General features: G+C 41.5%; 1 protein-coding gene across 3 annotated transcripts in view; it reads right to left on the bottom strand.

Annotated features, from left to right (window-relative positions):
• Window positions 1–19,701, bottom strand: part of si:dkey-100n23.5 (cyclic AMP receptor-like protein A) — a 120,360-nt gene that overhangs the window by 84,781 nt on the left and 15,878 nt on the right. For all 3 annotated transcript variants that reach the window (XM_041807723.1, XM_041807725.1, XM_041807724.1), the window contains 3 exons: window positions 15,337–15,424; window positions 7,755–7,844; window positions 3,828–3,866 (listed from right to left, as the gene is read on the bottom strand). In XM_041807723.1, the coding sequence (XP_041663657.1) occupies window positions 3,828–3,866; window positions 7,755–7,844; window positions 15,337–15,424 (217 nt within the window). The remainder of the gene's footprint in view (window positions 1–3,827; window positions 3,867–7,754; window positions 7,845–15,336; window positions 15,425–19,701) is intronic.

Genomic DNA, 19,701 nt, shown 5'->3' with positions numbered 1-19,701 from the left:
CCCCTGCTTGCATGTGTTACTTTTCACCTATTTTAGTAGGCTGGTGCCAAAAGGTCTTCATAACAGAAGGCAAGGGCATTGCGGTTAGCCAAGGTGGTAGAGCAGGCACCCGTTTCCAGAGGCTTTGGTCCTAGCTGCAACTGAATTCTTGTCCTGGCACTGTTTGGGGCAGGTCTTCCCCCACTCTCGACCCCTATATTTCTGTCTCCCTTCATGTGTCTTATTAAATAAAGGAAAAGAGCCCCCAAAAATCTTTAACAAAAGAAAATGACAATAATAGAGGGTTAGAGGGCTTTAAAAGACCTCACTGCTCATAGACAAGTGTGAGATGTGTCACATTAAGGGTAGTGATGCGCCTGGTTGGGTGGCACACTCCTCCAATAGAGAAAAAGGACGCTGCAAGAACACACTAACTTCACTGTTTTGCATAGTAATGCTGCTTTAGTTTTATAGCTGTTTAGGCAGAACTGTTGAACATATCTAAACTTTAACCAAACGCTGGGGGCGAATAAATGGTTCACATGGCCCCAAAGTTATTAAATTTCTTCCATGGGGAAGCATGAATTTGTGATGCTTTTTTTTCTCTTACTTATTTTCCTTGAGAAACCTAGTAAAAAGATTGAAAAATAAATCTAAGAGGCTACTGTGACTGTATTTTACAGAGATTTTTCTGGGAAATGCAAAATCCATTTTCTGCTAAAAACAAGCAACAGAGTCCAGAACTGATGATGGAGTTTGCCTTTGCAGCAATGCTACATGTTGTTGGATGGAAGTACATGCTTCATTATTTGCATTTAGATTTCACCAGTTGTGCACTGGCTACAGGATCACCATCCCCTCCCTCTCAGGGTGAATTTCCTGGATATTATCTGGAGCACAGACACATCGGCTCACCCAGACCTCTTGTGGAAATTTAACTATGGAGCTGGAAGGAAAAAATACCAGAAAAGTCAGAGTAAAAACTTTGGTTGTTTGTGGTCACACACGCAGCTTGCCTAGTAATGTAGGGGGAATTTTTTAGCAGTTTTCTGTGTGTTTGAATAAGAGTAGGGCTGAGAAATAATCAAGTTTTAATTTCAATTATGATTTTGGCTTCCCATGTATTGTTATGAGGCAAATATTTCAGTAACATTTCTTATATTTTGGCAATAAAAGTATTTTTTAAGCATTATTTTTTATATATCAATGTTTTTTCCCATTTATTTATCTTTATTGCTTGTTTTTCAAAATGTTACGAGCGTCTAAGTATGAAAATGCAAGTGATTTATATGCTGTAAAGTCACAACATAAACGTGATTCACAACCATGATTTCAATACAAATCATAATAATTGTGATTATGATTTTTGCCGCAATCAGGAAGCCCTAAATAGGGCTACACACAGCGGTAAATGATTATGTATTTCTATTGTTAGAGAAAATATGGAGAGGGTATATCATTAATGTCTTTGTTTTTATGATGATGATGATGATGAATGACTTCATTTTGCACCAAAATAAAAAAACAAAACTTAATTATTAATAACTGTAACCGAAAACGATTTGGGAGAAGTGAAACCTATATACTCCTACCACTTTCTCACTTTTCATTCTTTTAACTCATTATTATTTCAGAGAATCCTCAGGTGTCTTTACATCTAGCATACAAGCATCTCCTCTGTTTTTGCTACTTAATTAAATAAATAAGCAACAGTAATGTTTGTTACATTACATCTATTCACCCAGGGCTATCAACTATTAACGCAGCCTCCCACTGATGTGGGCTTACAGAAGCCCCTCCTCAGTGTAAACACCTGAAAGCCTGCTTGACTTTCACATGGAGATTTTTTGCAAACTCAGAGTGGGCTTTTCATGTGTTTTGCACTGAGGAGAGGCTTTCACTCTGCCATAAAACCCAGATTGGTGGAGGGCTGCAGTGATGGTTGTCCTTCTGGAACTTTGTCCCATCTCCACACAGCATCTCTGGAGCTCAGTCAGAGTGACCAGCGGTTTCTTGGTCACCCATGAAGCCCATCCTCCCCAATTGCTCAGCTTGGCCGGACAACTAGCTCCTGGAAGAGTCCTGTTTGTGCCAAAAATCTTCCAGGAGCTAGTTGGGGGCCACTGTGCTCTTGGGAACCTTCAGTGCAACAGAATTATTTTGAAGACTTCCCAAGATTTGTGCCTTGCAACAATCCTGCCCCTGAGCTCTGCAGGCAGTTCCTTTGACCTCATGGCTTGGTTTTTGCTCTGATTTGCATTGTCAGCTGTGAGGCCTTCTATAGCGAGGTGTGTCCAATCAATTTGGTCCCATCATTGGTTTGTATGTACGGCCTACGCTGTATACAAACTCATTCAGGTGATAAGATGGAAGTGAGAGATGGTAACCCCTAATTGAAACATAACTGAAAAATGAACTGTACTGTACTTTGTTTGTTGGCCTGTTTTTTCTGTTGTTCAATTTTTATTGTAAAAATTAAAAAGCAACTATAATAGAAATCGAGTATAAAAAATTGTTGTGCAGAAGAAAGAAGAAGTGCCCAGAATTATTCTTTGTGGGACCATGAACATCAACACTCAATTTCAATGACCACTCATCCAACGAGGCATTTTTTGGACCATGTTACCATCCCCTGAGTAATTTGGACAAAAGTACTCTGGTAATTATAAGTTTCCACTCATGAGCCAGTTTTTCCATGTCTATTTCTAACCAGAACCCAGGATCCACACCGATGGGAACCTCTCAGAGCGGTGACTCAGCTAACTTGAGTGTTTCCAATTGCTGACTCAACCCCCTGAAACTCTGCACCTCGGTCACAAAACGCTGTCCTCCGCTTTTCATTCCTTTTCGCACCCTCCCCCTCATCCGATCCTCCCCAACCTCCTCTGTCCTGTCCGCGCGCTTCGCTGAACTCTGATGAAGACACACTACGGGGCGTGGGCAGAGACGAGGCCAATCTATATCTCTCTCTCCTGCCCCCTTCAGCTGTACGCCGCCTTCTCTTTCCTCCTCCTGCTGAGTAATTCCCCATCTCCCTAACTGTATCCCCGTATGTCTCCCCTCCCACCTTTTCCACTTTTCACCTTTAATACGGAAACCTCTGCTCTCCTGCAACTCTCCCTGCCAGCTGTCGGCGGGGCATGTTAAAGCGTATGTGTTTTTTTTTCCTTGACGGGTGCTGCTGCCTTGGCCTCTAATCTCTCGTCTGGTTTGATGTAATTAGAGCTAATGAAGATTCCCTGATCCTCTGAGCGGCTCGTCCCCTCGGGGCCACGACAGCGCGGAAAACTAGAAAGAGCCGGGGAGCAGAAGAGCACTGATAAAAGAGACACGGGCTCGTTTAGCACAGCTGATAGCTATGTGTTGTTCTGCATGCCTGTGTGAGAGTGTTTGTCTGCGGGAGCGTGTCTGTGTGTGTGCATGCTTATTTGTTTAGAAAGATTGATTCCCTGCTGATGCCGCGAGCAGCTATGCGATTACCTTGGCTCGTAGCAAAGTGTTGTTGTGTGTGGATGTGGATGTGTGTTTAAACGTCTGCGGCAGGGATTGGCAGAGCCCTCGCAGACTTAGGGCCAGTTGCAGAAAGCAGTAGACAGGCATAATCCTTCATAGCCGTCCTAAACACTTAAATACACAGTGTAGCAACTCCCCTAAATCTGACAAGGCAGAGGCAGACACAGCCACATCCATGTGCACATACACACATCTTGGCCTTACACCAAGAGGGAAAAAACCCTTCAGGCTCCCTTGACATGCAACCCTTCACATTTCCCTGCAGAGACCCCCTCCTCTTCACCTCCCCCCCAGTGGGGAAAGCTTTGATGCCGGCACTGAAAGGGTCTACTTACATCCCAAATCTCCAGGCTACGTGATCGTCTATGATCCAGCTGGGGAGAGAGAGAGAGAAAGAGAGAGTGAGCGATGAGGGTTGTACAAAGGGAAGGGAAAGCGTGAGCGGAAGAGAGAGACTTGTGCGACTGCGGAGGGGAAAAAGCTGTGCAGCTGTAGCTATTAATAAGCCGAGAGTGGAAAAGAGAGAGCCGAGCCCGGAGATTAAGGCTCTGTCCCAATTCTCATTCCGCCGCCTCCTCTCTTCGGCCTCTTCCCCTTTTTTCCCTCACCCCTCTAACTACCCTCCAAACAAATAATGCCTTTCTTTTTCCAGCACAAGAAGTGGAGGGCCTGAGGGGGCGTTTTTTACTGCTCAAAGATGTGCTTATAATGACCAATTTTATCACATAAAATCTTACGAGGGAAGGAGCCTGGAATGATTCCAAAACTGTGGCCTTACTTGAAAGAAAAGGGCCTTTAATGGAAAATATGTCGCAGGCTGAGAAAACATAAAAACGTTGCTAAAGCTGTTCAGTTGGCTGTGCTCTCTATAGGGCTGTTATGATGCCAGAACCTTTAACTTACTAGTAAAAATCAATTGTTAAATTATTTACGTTCTAAGTATCCAAAGTTGGCTTGGTTCTTGACAATAATGAACATTATTTCAAGCGCCTAAATTGGAGAAATTAATTTAGCACAAAATGTAAGAAAATTTGTGTTTGGTAGATTATTTCTTTGTTGTAACAATGCTTCTTGGCAATAAATCTTGTACTGTTGGAAAGCCGGTTTATTTCCCTTTTAAATAGTGTCACATTTGTAAGGAACATGCATTTTTGGGATGAGCAGCAGAGCTTAGTATGTGGGATGTGCCATGAAAATCTGACAAATCTTCTCCGCCAGAACCGAACAGCTTATTCTGTGGTTGCTAGTGACTCATTTTAAGCTTCTGGTACCCTTAGGTGCTGACAATCAGGTGCCTGATTGGCACCATATCTCCACAGTCTGGGGCCGAACACCATCCTCCAAGGTGACTAACCTCTCCCCCACACAGCGGGTTTATCAGAGACTACCTCTAGAATTTGGGAGATGAGAGGATAGAATGGCCTGCCAGAAGTCCTGACCTCAACCCCATTGAACACTTGTGGGATCAGCTTAACATGCTGTTGGTGCCAGAGTGACAAATGCTGGTTGAAGAATGGGATGCCATCCCACAGCAGTGTGGTGACCAGCATGAGGAGGAGGCGCCAGGCTGTTGTGGCTGTGTATGGTTCTTCCACACGCTACTAAGGCTCCTGTTTGTTACATTAATATATTGTTAAACTGCTGATTAGTCTTGTTTCTTCAGACTTCAATCATGCAATCCACCAAACAAGAGTCAATAGCAACAGCAGAATAAGCTGTTTGGCACTGGCAGAGAAGATATGGCAAATTTTTCATGGACACATCCCACATACTCAGCTCTGCTGCTCATCCCACAAATTCATGTTTCTTACAAATGTGGCACCATTACAAAAAGGAAATAGACAGGCTTTACAACAGTATAAGATTTGTTACCAAGAAGCTTTCTTACAACAATCTACCAAACACAAATTTACTTACTTTTTGCACTAAGTTTATAATAGCAACATTTCAGCACTGAAATTATGCAAAAGTATTGTTGCAATTCAGACAGTGTGTACGTTTACATGCAGATAGGTCAATATACTGTGTTTGTTAGACTAAAACTGAAGATTTAAACCCATGTAAATATATTTGTGACTGAAATCTTAGCAGGTCAAATTTCTCGATTTAGGCTCCATTTTCTTAGGCATGTACACCTCAATAAGATTCAAACTGACCTTGGAATTGTGCACATGCTCTGTAGTTTCATATCAAAGTTGACTGATGAATTCATAGCATGACAAGAGTCTGTATCAACATAAGCTAGTACGGCGTTTCCCAAAGAATGACACTATACCTGGGCAAGAGGGGCGGCAGAGAGGGCCATCCCACCCACCTCATTGTGTTGGCCAACTTTCTGTGTCTTCCTGCTCTTTGGACCGTATTTATCAGTAGTATATTGTATAAAGATTCTCAAACATCATAAACCTCTTTTGAAATGTTTCTCTCCAAATTCTGTAATCATAGCAGGAAAGCTGTGTATAAATGCTTATTGTTAACAAAAACCGTATTGAACCATCATCCTAGATTGCAGGAGTACAGCATGATATAGGCAGCAAGCAGCTGCAGAAAAAAATGTCATGTTAACATGAAACTTTGCTCCTTAAATAGTGCATTTATGAATACATGGGCATCTCTGTTTTGCATGGATGGTAATTATAAATTGATTATTTAAAGAAGAGAACATGGTTGGCTAATATACTTTGGTGGGTTAAAAATATCCCTGTGTGGCCCATCCAAGTATCATCTATAAGTGGAAAATACTGTAGTAGGATATGTGCATCAGAGGGTACCAAGAGTAAGCTATAGGACAAGTATGAATGTACAGAGCAGCTGATATGCCAGATAGTGTTAAACATATCCATGGCATTGGAAATATTTCACATCCATCTGGGCAATACTCCCAGAAGTAAACTTTCCAACGCATGCTCGACAGGCAGCCATTGTCATGTAAATATATGATTCTTCACTATCAGTGGAGCCAGGTGGTTTCCACAAAGAAAGGACATCAGTGTAGTTCTTTGCTCTTCTTTGTTTGATAAAGTTGTCCAGTTGTGAAAAAATTGATGCTATAGCTGCAGCTAATCTCTGAACCCCTAATCCCTGTTTGTAGCTACTGCTTCTTTCAACAATATGAACAAACGTATTTGGCCACACCTGTTAATTATTGAATTCAAGTGTTTGAAATCTGTTGCCACAGGTGTACAAAATCAAAAACCTAGCCATGCAGTCTTCTTTTGCAAACATATGTGATACAAAATGGGTCATTCTGAAGAGCTCAGTGACTTCAAGTATGGTACTGTGATGAATGCCGCCTTTGCAACAAGACAATTTGTGAAATTGTATTCCTGCTGGGATAATATTATTAGAAAGTGGTAGCATTTAGAAACAACAGCTAATCAGCCACGAAGTGGAAGACCATGTAAAACCACAGAGTAAGGTCAACAACTGCTAAGATGTATGGTGCATTAAAGTCCCCACTGCTCTACTAATGGTTTGGGGCTGTTCTTCAGGGTTTCGCCTCTTATCTCCAGCGAAGGGGAAACTTAATGCTTCAGCATAGAAACATTTTGGAAAATGCTATGCTTCCAACTTTGTGGCAACGGATTGAAGAAGGTTTTTGTCTAATCCAAAATGACTATGTCCTATTGCATAAGGCAAAGACTATAAAGACATGGTTTGATGAGTTAGGGGTGGAAGAGCTTGTCCGGCCTGCACAGAGCCCCGACCTGAACTTCATCAAGCATCTCTGGGATGAACTTGAACGGAGATAGCGAGCCAGGCCTTCTCATCAATGCTTGACCTCAATAAATTCTCTACAAATGTTGGTGTGCATATCACTGCAGAGTCAGACATTCACTCATCAATACATATTTTCTCCCCTGGTGCATGTATGCAATTGCAAGGGCAATAATCCAATAGAAAAGCCTTAACTGTGCCTGTAAACATACTGATTATATAAATTGAAAAAAGGCATTGAAAAAATTTAAATACTGAACTATTTCCAACGTATTGATGCAAATTAGGAAGTCTTCTTGACTCTCAGTCTTTTGTAAACAACATAATCTTAACTTAAATGCCAAGATGGCTTGAAATGCATCAGTTTTTCCAACCTGTGAATTGGAATGAATCACGTATGCTCTCTCTCCTATTAGAGATAAGATTAAAAAAATGACGTAAAGATGCTCGTTTTTTTCTTTTCAATACCATCAACCATTAAAAAAACAGAAATTGCATTGTTTTCAAATGTTTTTGCAATGAAAAAAAATGAAAAAGTCACTCACCACCAGGCTCCTGCAGGGCCGTAGTAACCTTTCAGCAGTGGAAAAGACGCCATGACCAGAGGAACCCCCCATGCTATCAGATGGTAAAACCTGATAAAAGAGAGAAACTTAATTAATCATGAGGACTAAGACAAGGGATCTTTACCCTTAGGAAAAATTTAAAATCAATTTTCTTCTTCTTCTGCTCATCTCTTTGTTGGCATTCATACTGAGGTCATTCTTCAAATGTAAATGAGTTTATTTACAGCCAGAGACTGTCAATTACTCATGAAAACATAAACCATTATTACTATCAAATTACCATCACTGTTGTGGGAAAAATGATTTGCAGACGAGATGTGCGCATCAAAACCACAAACGAGATGCAGATTTTTTCACTCAGCAGGAGGTTGTAGCTGCGAAATTTAAGGACAAAGCTCCAACCAGAGAAAAAAAATGTTTTTTTACATCTTTTGTTATTTTTCTTTAAAGCTGAAAGCTCAATAAAGACAGTGACAGCATTCTAACAAGTTCAAAAAATCTCAATCGCTCTGCTTAGCGCTGTGTGTGTGTGTGTGTGTGTGTGTGTTTGTGGCGTTTGTGTTAGACAGATGAGGTGTGAGCTCCAGTGTCTCGGGCGTCCGTGTGGGCGTCGATACTTTATAGAGCGTACAGCGTCACCCGGTCAATAGAGTGGAAGTCCTGCCCTGACTTGTTCCAAGTGCGGTCAATCGAGCGGTGGCGACACAGCTGACACACACTCAATCCCTCTTGAGTTGTGTGCGCCACACAAAAACACGCACTCACATTTCCTCTCTCGTATTTCCTTCTCTGTCCCCCCACATCTGATGGACAGCAGTGTGCGAGTGTGTGGGAGGTGGAGGAGAAAGAGAGACAGCTGGTGGTTTAAATAGACCTGAGTAGTGGGTGGGAGAGGGATGTAGGGAGTGATAGGGAGGGGGAGAGAGAGAGAAAGAGTGATGATAAACAAAAGAGAGTGGGAGAGGGAGAGAAGAAGAGGAAACAGAAAAAAAGGGGAAAGTGCTAAAAAAAAGAAAATGAGTATGGGGTATCATAGAGGAGCTAATGAGTGAGAATGAGAGAGAGGGAGAAATAGAGAGAGAGTGAGAGAGAGTTACAATCAAACATAAGATGGAGAAGAAGAGAAAGGAAAAACTGAAAAAGAGGAAGGAAAGAGAGAAATATCTGACAGAGCATGGAGAGGTAGAATAAGAAAAGAAATAAGTAAGAAAAGGGAGAGTGCTAAAAGAGGAGAAAGCAAGGGAGAAAGGGAGAGTGAAGGAGCAAAAAAGAGGAAGGAAGAGAGCCAGTTGATGGGACTGAATAAGAGTGTAGAATTTGCACTCTTCATAATCTGTTTTCACACAAACACTCATGAAAAGTTTCTGAAACTATCTAGTGAACTGCACCTGAAGTTGTTTGTTAAAACACTGATTCAAAGTGTGAGATTGTCCCTATAGGACAAGGGGAGTCATGGTGTGGGGTTGGGGGGTTCTCAGGAGCCAAGACATGACTATAGACCAGAGGTTCTCAAGTGGTGGGTCGGAACACAAAAGTGGATCCCAGAGCTGTTTTCAGTGAGTCGTGAATTGGTGCCTGGAAGAAAAAATGGCAGCTCAACATTTAGGACTTATGGAAGCTCTAGTCAGACACATTTACCATATATATGTAAGTTTACATATCTGTTTTGCTGGACATGGGCACCCATCCTGGTTGTTTTCTTGAAATTCCAACTTACTTATCTAATTATCTTGGATAGAAGTATCTGGAAGAAAGATATTGTGTTCCTTTATCAAATGAAGAAACAAAACCAAAATCTACATTATGACTTCAGCCATTCAGCTACTGAAAGGGGCTTTTGCAGTCGCCATATCGAAAACACTGCCCTTAACAGACTTAACATATAGTAACATGACAAAGATGCAGAGCTGAGGTGGGTCTTAAGCCTCCTGATAGACAGCTACAATGGGCTGGCTTGGAGTTATAACAGCCATCCCCCTTATCATGCATAAATCAATATCCTGATTCAAACCAAAAATGACATGTTATTCAAATAATTCACCCCTGTAGTTAGTGCTCATAAAGGCATTAACCATTCTGACCAAAACATTTTTTTCAGCTAGGCAGTAAACATGCTTTTCTCTGAAGTAAAAACTGGCATTTTAACATGGCATTTTAACATGGCATGTGTACATGACGGCTCCAATGCGAGCAGTCGGTGTGTAGCGTCAGAGGTGGCAAAAAGGGACAGTGCTCTTCCTGGCCTGTGCAAGGCCCATGTTCCATATCTGCAGGTATCGTGCCAGCTGACCCCTCCACAATGCATGCTGTGTCTGGACCCGCCCACCAGGTCCTGGGCATCCAATATGCTGAGAGCTGGATCAGGCCAGGGAAAGTGCCCATAGAAGCACAGCTGACCCTTCCTATCCCTGCTCCTCTGAGCATGTCAGCATTAGACTCACGGTCTTGCCAACAATACCTAAAAATGCATTGAAAACAAATTGTCACAAAGGAGTCATCAGACTTGACTCAATCTCCAGCTCTTACAAGCATACAGAAAGACCATGAGGACCAAAAAAACTTTTGACTTTCGTCTGCATGCTCAGATACCGGGAACAGCACACTGCCTTGCTCAGCTAACCCATTGCCCCATGCACGAGTCCAAGTCTGCGGCTGACCTCTGCGGAAGAAGTTGGATGAATGGACTTCTCATTGAGGACAACTAACAGACAGAGGAGGGCAGATCAACTTGTGGGCTAAATATCTTTCTCACAACAACCACCAGAGGGATGTAGATGTGCAAACTCAAGGGCGCCAGTTTGGCTCAATGAGTCAAGCAGGCGTCCATATTCAGAGGCTATAGTCCCAATGCACTGGTTGTGGGATCCTGACACTGTTCGGTACGTGTCCTTCCTTAACACTTTCTCCCCATGTGTCCTGTCTCTTTTCAGCTGTCCTGTCAAAATAAGAGCAAAAAGCCCCAAAAATCATCTAAAAAATGTGCAAACTCCATAAAATAAGAAGAGCAACACAGCTGCACAACTGACTTGTATTCCAGATTTTACAGTACATTAAGGGAACAGAAAATGTAAGTCTGCAGTTTCATTGCATGCTCAGAGATTGCATCATTTGTTCGCCACACTGTCAATGGTCCTGCACTGGTCAGAACCCCCTCCGGCTTGGTTGTGGTAAATTTTCCTGAGTATTTCCTGCTGTGTTCTCACTTCAGCTCATCCCAGAAAATCTAAAGGAGGGCTGGTGGAAAACAGTCCTGATCAAGTTGGGGTAAAAAATGCCCTTTTAGGCATTCACATCCTAAAACTTTCAGGAAGGTTTCAAGAGTTTGGCACATGGGTGAATAAGGCTAGAGAGAAGGAGGGGGTATTTAATAAAAAACAATAAAGGTGGCGAGGAAGGGAGACTGGGAAATGAAGGGAAAAGTAAGGGGTACTAAAGAGAGAGCAAATAGAGAGTGAAAGAGAACAGTAGAGAGCGAGAGCTAGCTCGGTACAAATGGTGAAATCAGTGCTTTCTCACTGTGGCGTGACGACTGCTATTGAGGGGGGGTGTCAGGAAATCAATGCGGAGAGCGTCTGCCCCCACACGCACACATAGATAATAGACACGCCGTAGCTCATACCCCACACACTCGCAGCGCTTTGAGTGTGAGATGATGCCGAGGTCCGGAGCTGCGCGCAACATGGGCTTAATGAGGCACAGCAGGACCCGCCGTGCGCTCGGCATTTCACACACCTGCGTGCTGCAGTCAGTCACGCACACGAACACACGCCGCCTCGTATAGAAATCTCTCTGGAGGCTCAGTCTTCACTTGCCTGAATATGTCCTTCAAACACACATAAACACACTCACACAGACTCACTTCCCTTCCTCTCTTGCATCCACTTCAATCACTCTTAGATCATCCAGCCTGCATTCTCCATCTCCTCTGGCGATTTGTTCATTTATAAACCATCACACTGTGCTGTCGCTCTCTAAGTGTGTGAATATATGTGTATGAGAGAGGGGGAGACAATGAGAAGGAGAGGATGTGAGGTTTAGTTAGGGGGCTGAGGGGTAATTGTGCATGCATGCAAAGCCACATACTCGCCTGCCTAAACACATACAGCTTTTTCTATGCAGTCAATATACGACAACCCCCCTGACGCTCTCTCTCTCTCCTTGCCTTGCTCTAACCCATTACGCTCTGAGTTGTTTTATTATTTTGCGTCATGTGTGACCGACCCTCGCAGAAAAATACAGACATGTCCTCCTCCCACCTAGTCCCTGTGGACTTATGAGAGGTATGCATCTGATAAGGCTCTGGAGCGAGCTGATTTTGGCCTCCTATCCTGCCCGAACATAAAGCCGTCTCCCTCTGAGTTATAACACCATTATATCGTCTGGCTTATTGCTAATCAATGCAGGGAAACTCCCACTGGGAGGTGGAGGAGGGCGCAGTCCTTTACCAGCTCTTTCTGCTCATACACATCACACCAACGAGATAAAACCACGGACAAGCAACTTTCCAAACAGTTGACGCTAACTTGTAAAATCTCTCTTCCATACCTAGAGTGTAATTTTTTTAAATAGGCTACGTGTTTGTATCATACATCTCAGTGCGAGGTATGGAAAATGAGTGAATATCTCACACGCACGCGAGCAAATTCGCACTCGCACTGTGGAAAGCGCTCATGGGAGTTTGAGCGACAGAAACATCGAGCCACGAAGCGTGAAGATGCACGCGCACACTTAACGGCTGACACTCTCTCCCTTTTCAATTAGAGCGTCGGCTGGCTGGGAAAGAAAAGGAGGAGGGTGAGGAGGAGGAGGGGGGCTGTCAATGCTCCATGGGGAGACACATGCTCTGACAGACCAAACACATAAACACACACACAGAGGGGAAATATCCACAAAAGAAGAGGAGAGGATTTTTACATTAAAAAGAAGAGAATGACATGATCCTGCACATAAGAGAGGAATTTCCTTTTATAATTAATGAGCCAATTAAAACTCCTTTGAGAAACTTAATTTATTTTTGTCAGTACTGGCACCCCCTGCGGACAAAGTGGTACCTCTTATCTCAGCTGATTCTGTCCTGTAAGTTTTGGTTTTTAACAAAATATCTCCTCCTGCTTTCACTTCACTGTTAAAAATGTAGAGGACTATGAATTGTAGCTGTGGAAAAAGCAAAAAAGGTGTGTCATTGCAAGGTTACGTTTATCTCATCTGATAACTCCCCTGTTCAACTGTTTCCAGGCATTAACAATAAGAAAATAGGGATGCACGATATTATATTTTTGCCTATATCCAACATACTGATATTTACAAAATAATATTAGCCAATATCTATATAAATACTGATATCTATCTGGAAAAAACTTCACCCTCTAAAACCTACATCGTAAAGTTTGAGGACAAATAAATCAACAAAATTCAAAGAGAAAGACTTAAGCCGACCTGGTCTGTTGGTCCAGCCTAAAACTCCACTAAAAAAGATATACTGTAGGCAGATTTTCTAATAGCCAAAATATCAGATTGGCAGAAATGTTCATATCTGCCAATACCAATATGGCACTGATAAAATCATGCATCCAGCTTAAAAATAATCAGCTATCAGTCCTGTTTTCTGATGGTCTCTTAAGTTTCTGTTGTTTATAGAGACATCAATAATAAGTTCATTCTGTTCTATTCCAAGCTAAGAAAGACTCAAAGGAGCTTTATTTAATGACTGAATTACTGTTAAAACAGCTGGCAACAATTCTATCACTCCACATCTACAGACGACTTCAAACTCTGCCTTGTTTTCCATCCAAGGTCCCTCCATATTTTAAAAAAGATAAAAGTAAGACTCCTGAAGTCATCTTTAAGACCAGCATTTTGAAAAATGAATGCCACATTTACATGGCAAAAGATTAAAAAAAATGGTGATAAATCCCCAAATTTGATGATTTCTGGCACATTTAATATGTCCATTCTATCAATATACAGTATTCTTATTTTTTCATAACATATTTTAGCAGGTTTTCCAAAGTGCATTCAGAAAATGTTCAGACCCCCTTCACTTTAGTTCTCTTTTGTTTAGTTGCAGCCTGATACTACAGTCAGAAAAATCTTTTTTATTCTCATTAATCTACACTCAGTACTCCATCATAACACAGTGAAAACAGAATTTTAGAAATGTTTGCAAACGTGTCAAAAATAAGAAACTGAAATATCACATAACATAAGTTTTTTCTGTTTCACTGTTGCTGAAAAAAAAACCTTCTAGTATAGGATTTTTGCGTGTCTAAAAACCCCTCTGTTTCAGCCCTGCTCAGAACGAACCGTTTCTGTGTTTGTGGCTTTAAATTTCACTGAGCTGTCAGACACTTTTATCCAAAGTTAAGGACCTGGCTGGGATTTGAACCATCAATCTCCCAGATTAAGGCCCCGCCCATGCGGAGACGAATTCAGGCGTATACGCAAACGTTTTTTGTCATATCGGCATTTCATCCACTCGGAAGCAGCGTTTTGGGTGACTGTAAACGGTACTTTTTGAAAATGGGTCCCAGAGTGCATAAATTCATAAACGACTAGCGTTTGTCTCCGTGTGGACGGCTACCCACATCTTTCTTGAAACGATCACGTCACACACAGTGTAGCTCCCTTAAGGCGCCTGCGCGGGTCCGGCCATAGCAGACTACATGGTTGTGTTTGTGCTGCAGAAGCTACTGAGCTTGTTATGGCTTTTACATCAAAATCTGCTGCTCCTTTACCACCACTGCGAAACGCACACACCATATGTTCTCAAATCCAGTTAAGTTGAAGAGCTGAAGGTGCAGTTTTTCATGTCTAGAGCTGCTGCTCTGAAGTTGGTTCTTAATATTATTGCCCATAATCTACCATTTATACAATATTTTATATAATCTTGAATGTAATTTAGCCTTTCAGAAGTCATTTTTTTGGGGAACTCAGATCTGAATCTGATCTGAAGATCAGATCTGAAATGAAAAGTCTAACATTTTTCCAGGACATTTTGCTTCTTGGCTCATTATCCATGTGCTTTCCATGGCTGGGAAAATAGTCAACTATTTCCAGGTTTTCCAGAATGAGTGGGAATGATGATAATTGACCATAATAGTGTTTTTCCAGGGCATAATGATACCAGGATCTCTGATCCCTGAGAAAGGTCAATACTTCACAATTTTATCATGTTAAACCTCTGTGTCAAAATGGTTTCATAATGAATGTTTTTGATCTGGGAAAGAATGTTTTTGTAACTTTTAGCCTTGATTGATTGATTAGCTAAAGAGAGACAGGAAATGAGGGAAGGAGAGCGAGGAAAACATGCACTAAAGGGTCCAAGCTGGAAGTGGAACCTGCAGCCTTGAGAGGTCCCAGTGGCCTTAAACTTGCAGTTTTGAATCACATTCTCTCTTTAGTCAAAGTGAAAGTTTGTGCCAAATACATAGCAGTTCTCTTTTGTGTACTAAATAATGGGAAAACATAACATTCAGGCTGCAGCTGTTGCTTAAGCAGATGCATCAAATCTGCAGTAAATAGACCAATCAATAATGGAAATAACTCCAATTCCCTTACTCACATTTGGTATCTGTTGGTGCTCACTTCTCTCACCAGGTTGAGGTACAGGTTCAGTGTAATGAGGCAAACCCAGGCCAAGGCACACCAGTCTGCAGAGACACAGAAAAACAACAAGGTCAAATTACAAAAACAGCTCCCCTGCTGCACACAACGCGCCTGTAATTGTGTGTCCAAACTTCATACTGTATAAAAAGACTCCAAGTGTGTGTGTGAGTGCTTGTGTGTTCCACTTTTTGATAAATGAAGGCATATTCTGCAGTAATATGAGGGAAACCTGTGGCTTAGGGTGATGGATGAGAGGGGGGAGCTCGGAGAGAGATAATGATGAACTGTGGAGAAGCGGAGGGAGATAAGGCAGGGGGCGAGGGGAATAAAAACAGGAGGAGGGCGAGGGAGGGGGCCAGAGCTGAGTGGACTAGAGCGAGAGTGAAGAAACTGAGAGGAAAGGAAGAAATAAGACGGTGAAGTCAGCAGAAATTGAATGAATTTAGCCACGACAAGGAAGCAAGTCTAGAATGCTCACTTCCTTTTCCGTGCCCTCATATTCAGCCATTTTCCTTTGTGTGTTTGTGTAAGCGTGCGTTTCTGTTGACAGGACAGGCAAGACCGGTCGTCACAATGATGGATTCTCCGAGGTGCACACTCAGCTTACTCAGTTTCACACAAACCCCCCCCATCATCACACACGAATAAGGAAACACACATCCCTTTTTCACACTCAGAGAACCTTTAGGAGTTGGCTAAGAAAGAGTAAGGCTTGCTGTCGCTGCCTTTATCACAGTAAATCACTGTCATCCTGATTGCAAATGCGTCTTACATAACCAGACAGCAGCTAAAGCTTCAACTCAACGACACCGCGGCTCGGCTCCACCACCTGTCTCGACGCTGCCCCCTGCTACCATCTCCCTCCGTTTCAAACACATTCATAAAATTTTATTGGTTTGTGTTAAAAGCAGAGATGCACAGCGCGAAGATTCCCAGCAGACCTGACGCTCTGCAACAGAACATAGTGCCCGTTCAGCTCGGTGTTTATGTACGGCCGTTTGTCCTCAGCGTGAGGATCCCGGTGATTAACGGAGGTGACAGGCACAGACCCTGCTGCACTAACTCACTGCCCATTACCTCTGTATCTGTGGGAGCGCGTGTTAGTGTGTGTGCAAGAGCAATAAAAAAAGAAGCGCTTGTATCAGCAGTCAGTCCAATCTTAGAAGCCTTATGTTAACCAAAGCTAAAAGAGGAGCAAAAATGACAGAAATGCACATTAAAAAAATATTTTTTTAATGCCAGAACAAATCCAATAATTTAGAACCTGCAGAACAAGACCAAATCAAAAGCTGGCCTTTCATTGGAGGAGGATTCTCTCCTCATATATGGGATGATATGAGACACACAGGCGTATGCCTTTAAGGCGTTTTTATTGAAAGGCTGTAGCAGGCCAGGAAGTGCATGGCACGGTGTTCCACTCCTAAATATTACACCATCGTCACAGGCGTGGTATTCTTGGTATGGGTGTGTGAACACTCTGAGGGCAAGTTTAAACATCATTGGCAGCTGCTGTGTAACCAGATTTCCTCCCACGTTTCCCTGAGAACTTTAGAAGAGGACACAAAGGCTGAGTTGACAAAATCAAGGCAATGAAAGGCCAGGGGAAATGCTTTCACACAGATAAAACAGTTCCTGTGTTGAAATTATAGCTACAGAATGACAGAGAAAAACCATAAAGTCACGGTTAAAAGCATCAAATAGCAAATAACCAGGGATGCTACTTAAACTTAGATACAATGTTAATTCTTTTAAAAGCTGCATTTTTTTCCAGTAAGAGGCATTTCAGTTCGGAAGGCTCCTAGATGAGCATTTGCAGAATGTTCTGGCTTATAGCAAGGTCTTACCAGCCACTTAACACCACCTGTGTTTCTGTGCAACACCAGCCAATGAAATTACATAAACACATCATCACATCCACACCCTGCGAACATCCGATCCCAACAGTCAGTGACTTAAGTGTCGCTACGTGCGAGTCAAAGTTCATCAACTGTAGACCAGATCAACAGGGTTTCTTTAACTTTTTCAATAATGTGTCCCCTCTACTGGAAAAAAGGCTTGATAAAGAGATCAAATACAACACCGTGCCTTTTGATTTTGAGGGTTAGGGTTAATTCAAGCAACTCTAAAGTAGTGACAACTAAATTACAGCATTAGCTGACTGCATAAAATAGGACTATTAAATATCAAACAGGGTAAACTTATTATGTCATTTAAAATATTGTAGTTTTCTCTTTTCCCCTTGTTGTCTTAAAGGTACAATATAAAATTTTTTGTACTATGTCTCAGTAATTTGTTTTATATATATTTTGGTCGAGTCTTACATTATCTCATATATCTACATCAGTTTTTAAGTAGACAAATCCTTCTTTTTACAGTCGTAACGTCGGTGTTCACATGATATGTTTAGTATTACCACGGCAATCTTAGAAACTCTCAGCAATCATCATCTATCATTGTATGATAAACACTTTATACCTCTGGAAATGGACAGGAGTCTTTCTTTAGTTCTGGTGAGGCTAGAAGGCAACCATGAACAACTTCGTGGCAGAATTTCCTTTTCCATGAGGCGTTTACATCTGCAGCATAAAGCCTATATTTTCTTAGAGCAGCGCTGTTTATCTGATGAGTCCACAATAGACTGTATGTCAGCCGCATAAGCCCGAAAAATGAACTATTTTAATGTGATTTTCTCACAATTAAGATAAAATAAGTCAGGAATAAAACCATCACAATGTATATTTGTACAAGGTAAAAGGCTATGATTTCAGTCTTTTCTAAAGTGTTTCACACTCAGTGACCACTGGTTGCCTTTATACACACTGTCAAGCAGATTTGAGGCTCAAATATGTTTTTTTTTTATGTTTCTAGCTATTCTTGTTTTTTAAGTTGTATTTTGGGGGATTTTTGCCTTTATTAGAGAGCGATAGCACAGTTGATGGAGCCTGGACACAGAGATGAGAGAATGGGGAATTACATGCAGTGAAGGTGCCACAGGTGGGAGTAGAACCCAGGACATCCATGTACATGGGGAGCGACCTAACCACTAGGCCATTTGCGGCCCATATTTAATCTATAATTGACTGTCAGCCGTACGTTTATGCAGACAAATGAACCATTAAAATTTCATCGATTAGAGCTGATGAGCTTTGGTGCATACAGTTTTATTTATATACACTAAAGGAAACTGATGTGTGATTGGTTGTACAGTTCAAACTACAAATGTACTGCAAATGTCAGTGATTCTACATCCTAGTAGAATTTGTAAACAGAGATTATTGCCATGGAAATGCTGGTTGTTATGTGAAAGACTGCGACATAACAAAACATGAACTGCTACTTGAAGCTGCTGTGCTGTTTCTGTATCTCATTCATGTTTTGTGCTGCTTACTTGTGATGGACCACTATTATTCTCAGCCATCAGCTTAGCTTTCTTTCGCCAAAGCAGCTCAAGTAATGTTTAATCCATCACCCCACCCTTAGACCTCCCCTCTCCAATAACATTTCTGGTCCCACTAGATGCTCACCTCTGCTGCCTTCTGTGAAATAAGGAAACCGTTCAATAAATACCTGCTTAATGAGGTGTAATTAATAGACAGTAAACCAGTGGTTTAATTTCATGAATTACTCATGATGAGGGAGAAAAGCAGCAGGAAGTGGCATTCCCTGTAATAGCTGCAAGCAATCCAAGAATGCTTTGCTATTAGCAACCAAAGCTAAGCAAGAAAGACATTTTTAACCGCTTTTCTCTTTCTTATGTGAAATTCAACCATGAGACAAAAACAGTGGATTTCAGGCTGAGCAGCATGTCCGTACCATTCAGTATACTCTTGGAAAAGAGATATTTAATCTCAACGAGTCTCTTCCTGGTTAAATAAAGGTTAAATTAAAAAAAAATACCCATCATGCTTTTTTATTGTTGTTTTGACTGAGTGACCCCTGGCAGTGGAATTTACATACTTTACATGAATTTACTTCCTTATTATTATCGTTAATATTACAGGTCAAACTTCATCTAAATTTCTTGGTTATTTATCTTAGTATAATCACTAAATGAATATGCAATAAATGTGTTTAAATTAAAAGAATTTCTCCAGTGTTTTACAGATTAAATAAGACTTTTGACAACAGCTAAGACCACTAAATCTCAGTAAAAAAAAAAACAGACTTACTTATTTAGTCTTGTATCTTTTTGATATTAGTAAAACATAACATTTTATTTAATTCCTTCCATTGATCTAAAAATATAACTTTTCCCCTTTTCTTCCAAACATTAATAATCATTCATAGAAACACACATGTCTAAACAGATTTCTCACACATC

The sequence above is a fragment of the Cheilinus undulatus genome, linkage group 15 (genome assembly GCF_018320785.1).
Source record: "Cheilinus undulatus linkage group 15, ASM1832078v1, whole genome shotgun sequence".
NCBI classification, from domain to species: domain Eukaryota; kingdom Metazoa; phylum Chordata; class Actinopteri; order Labriformes; family Labridae; genus Cheilinus; species Cheilinus undulatus.
This window is presented reverse-complemented; position numbering and strand designations above follow the sequence as displayed.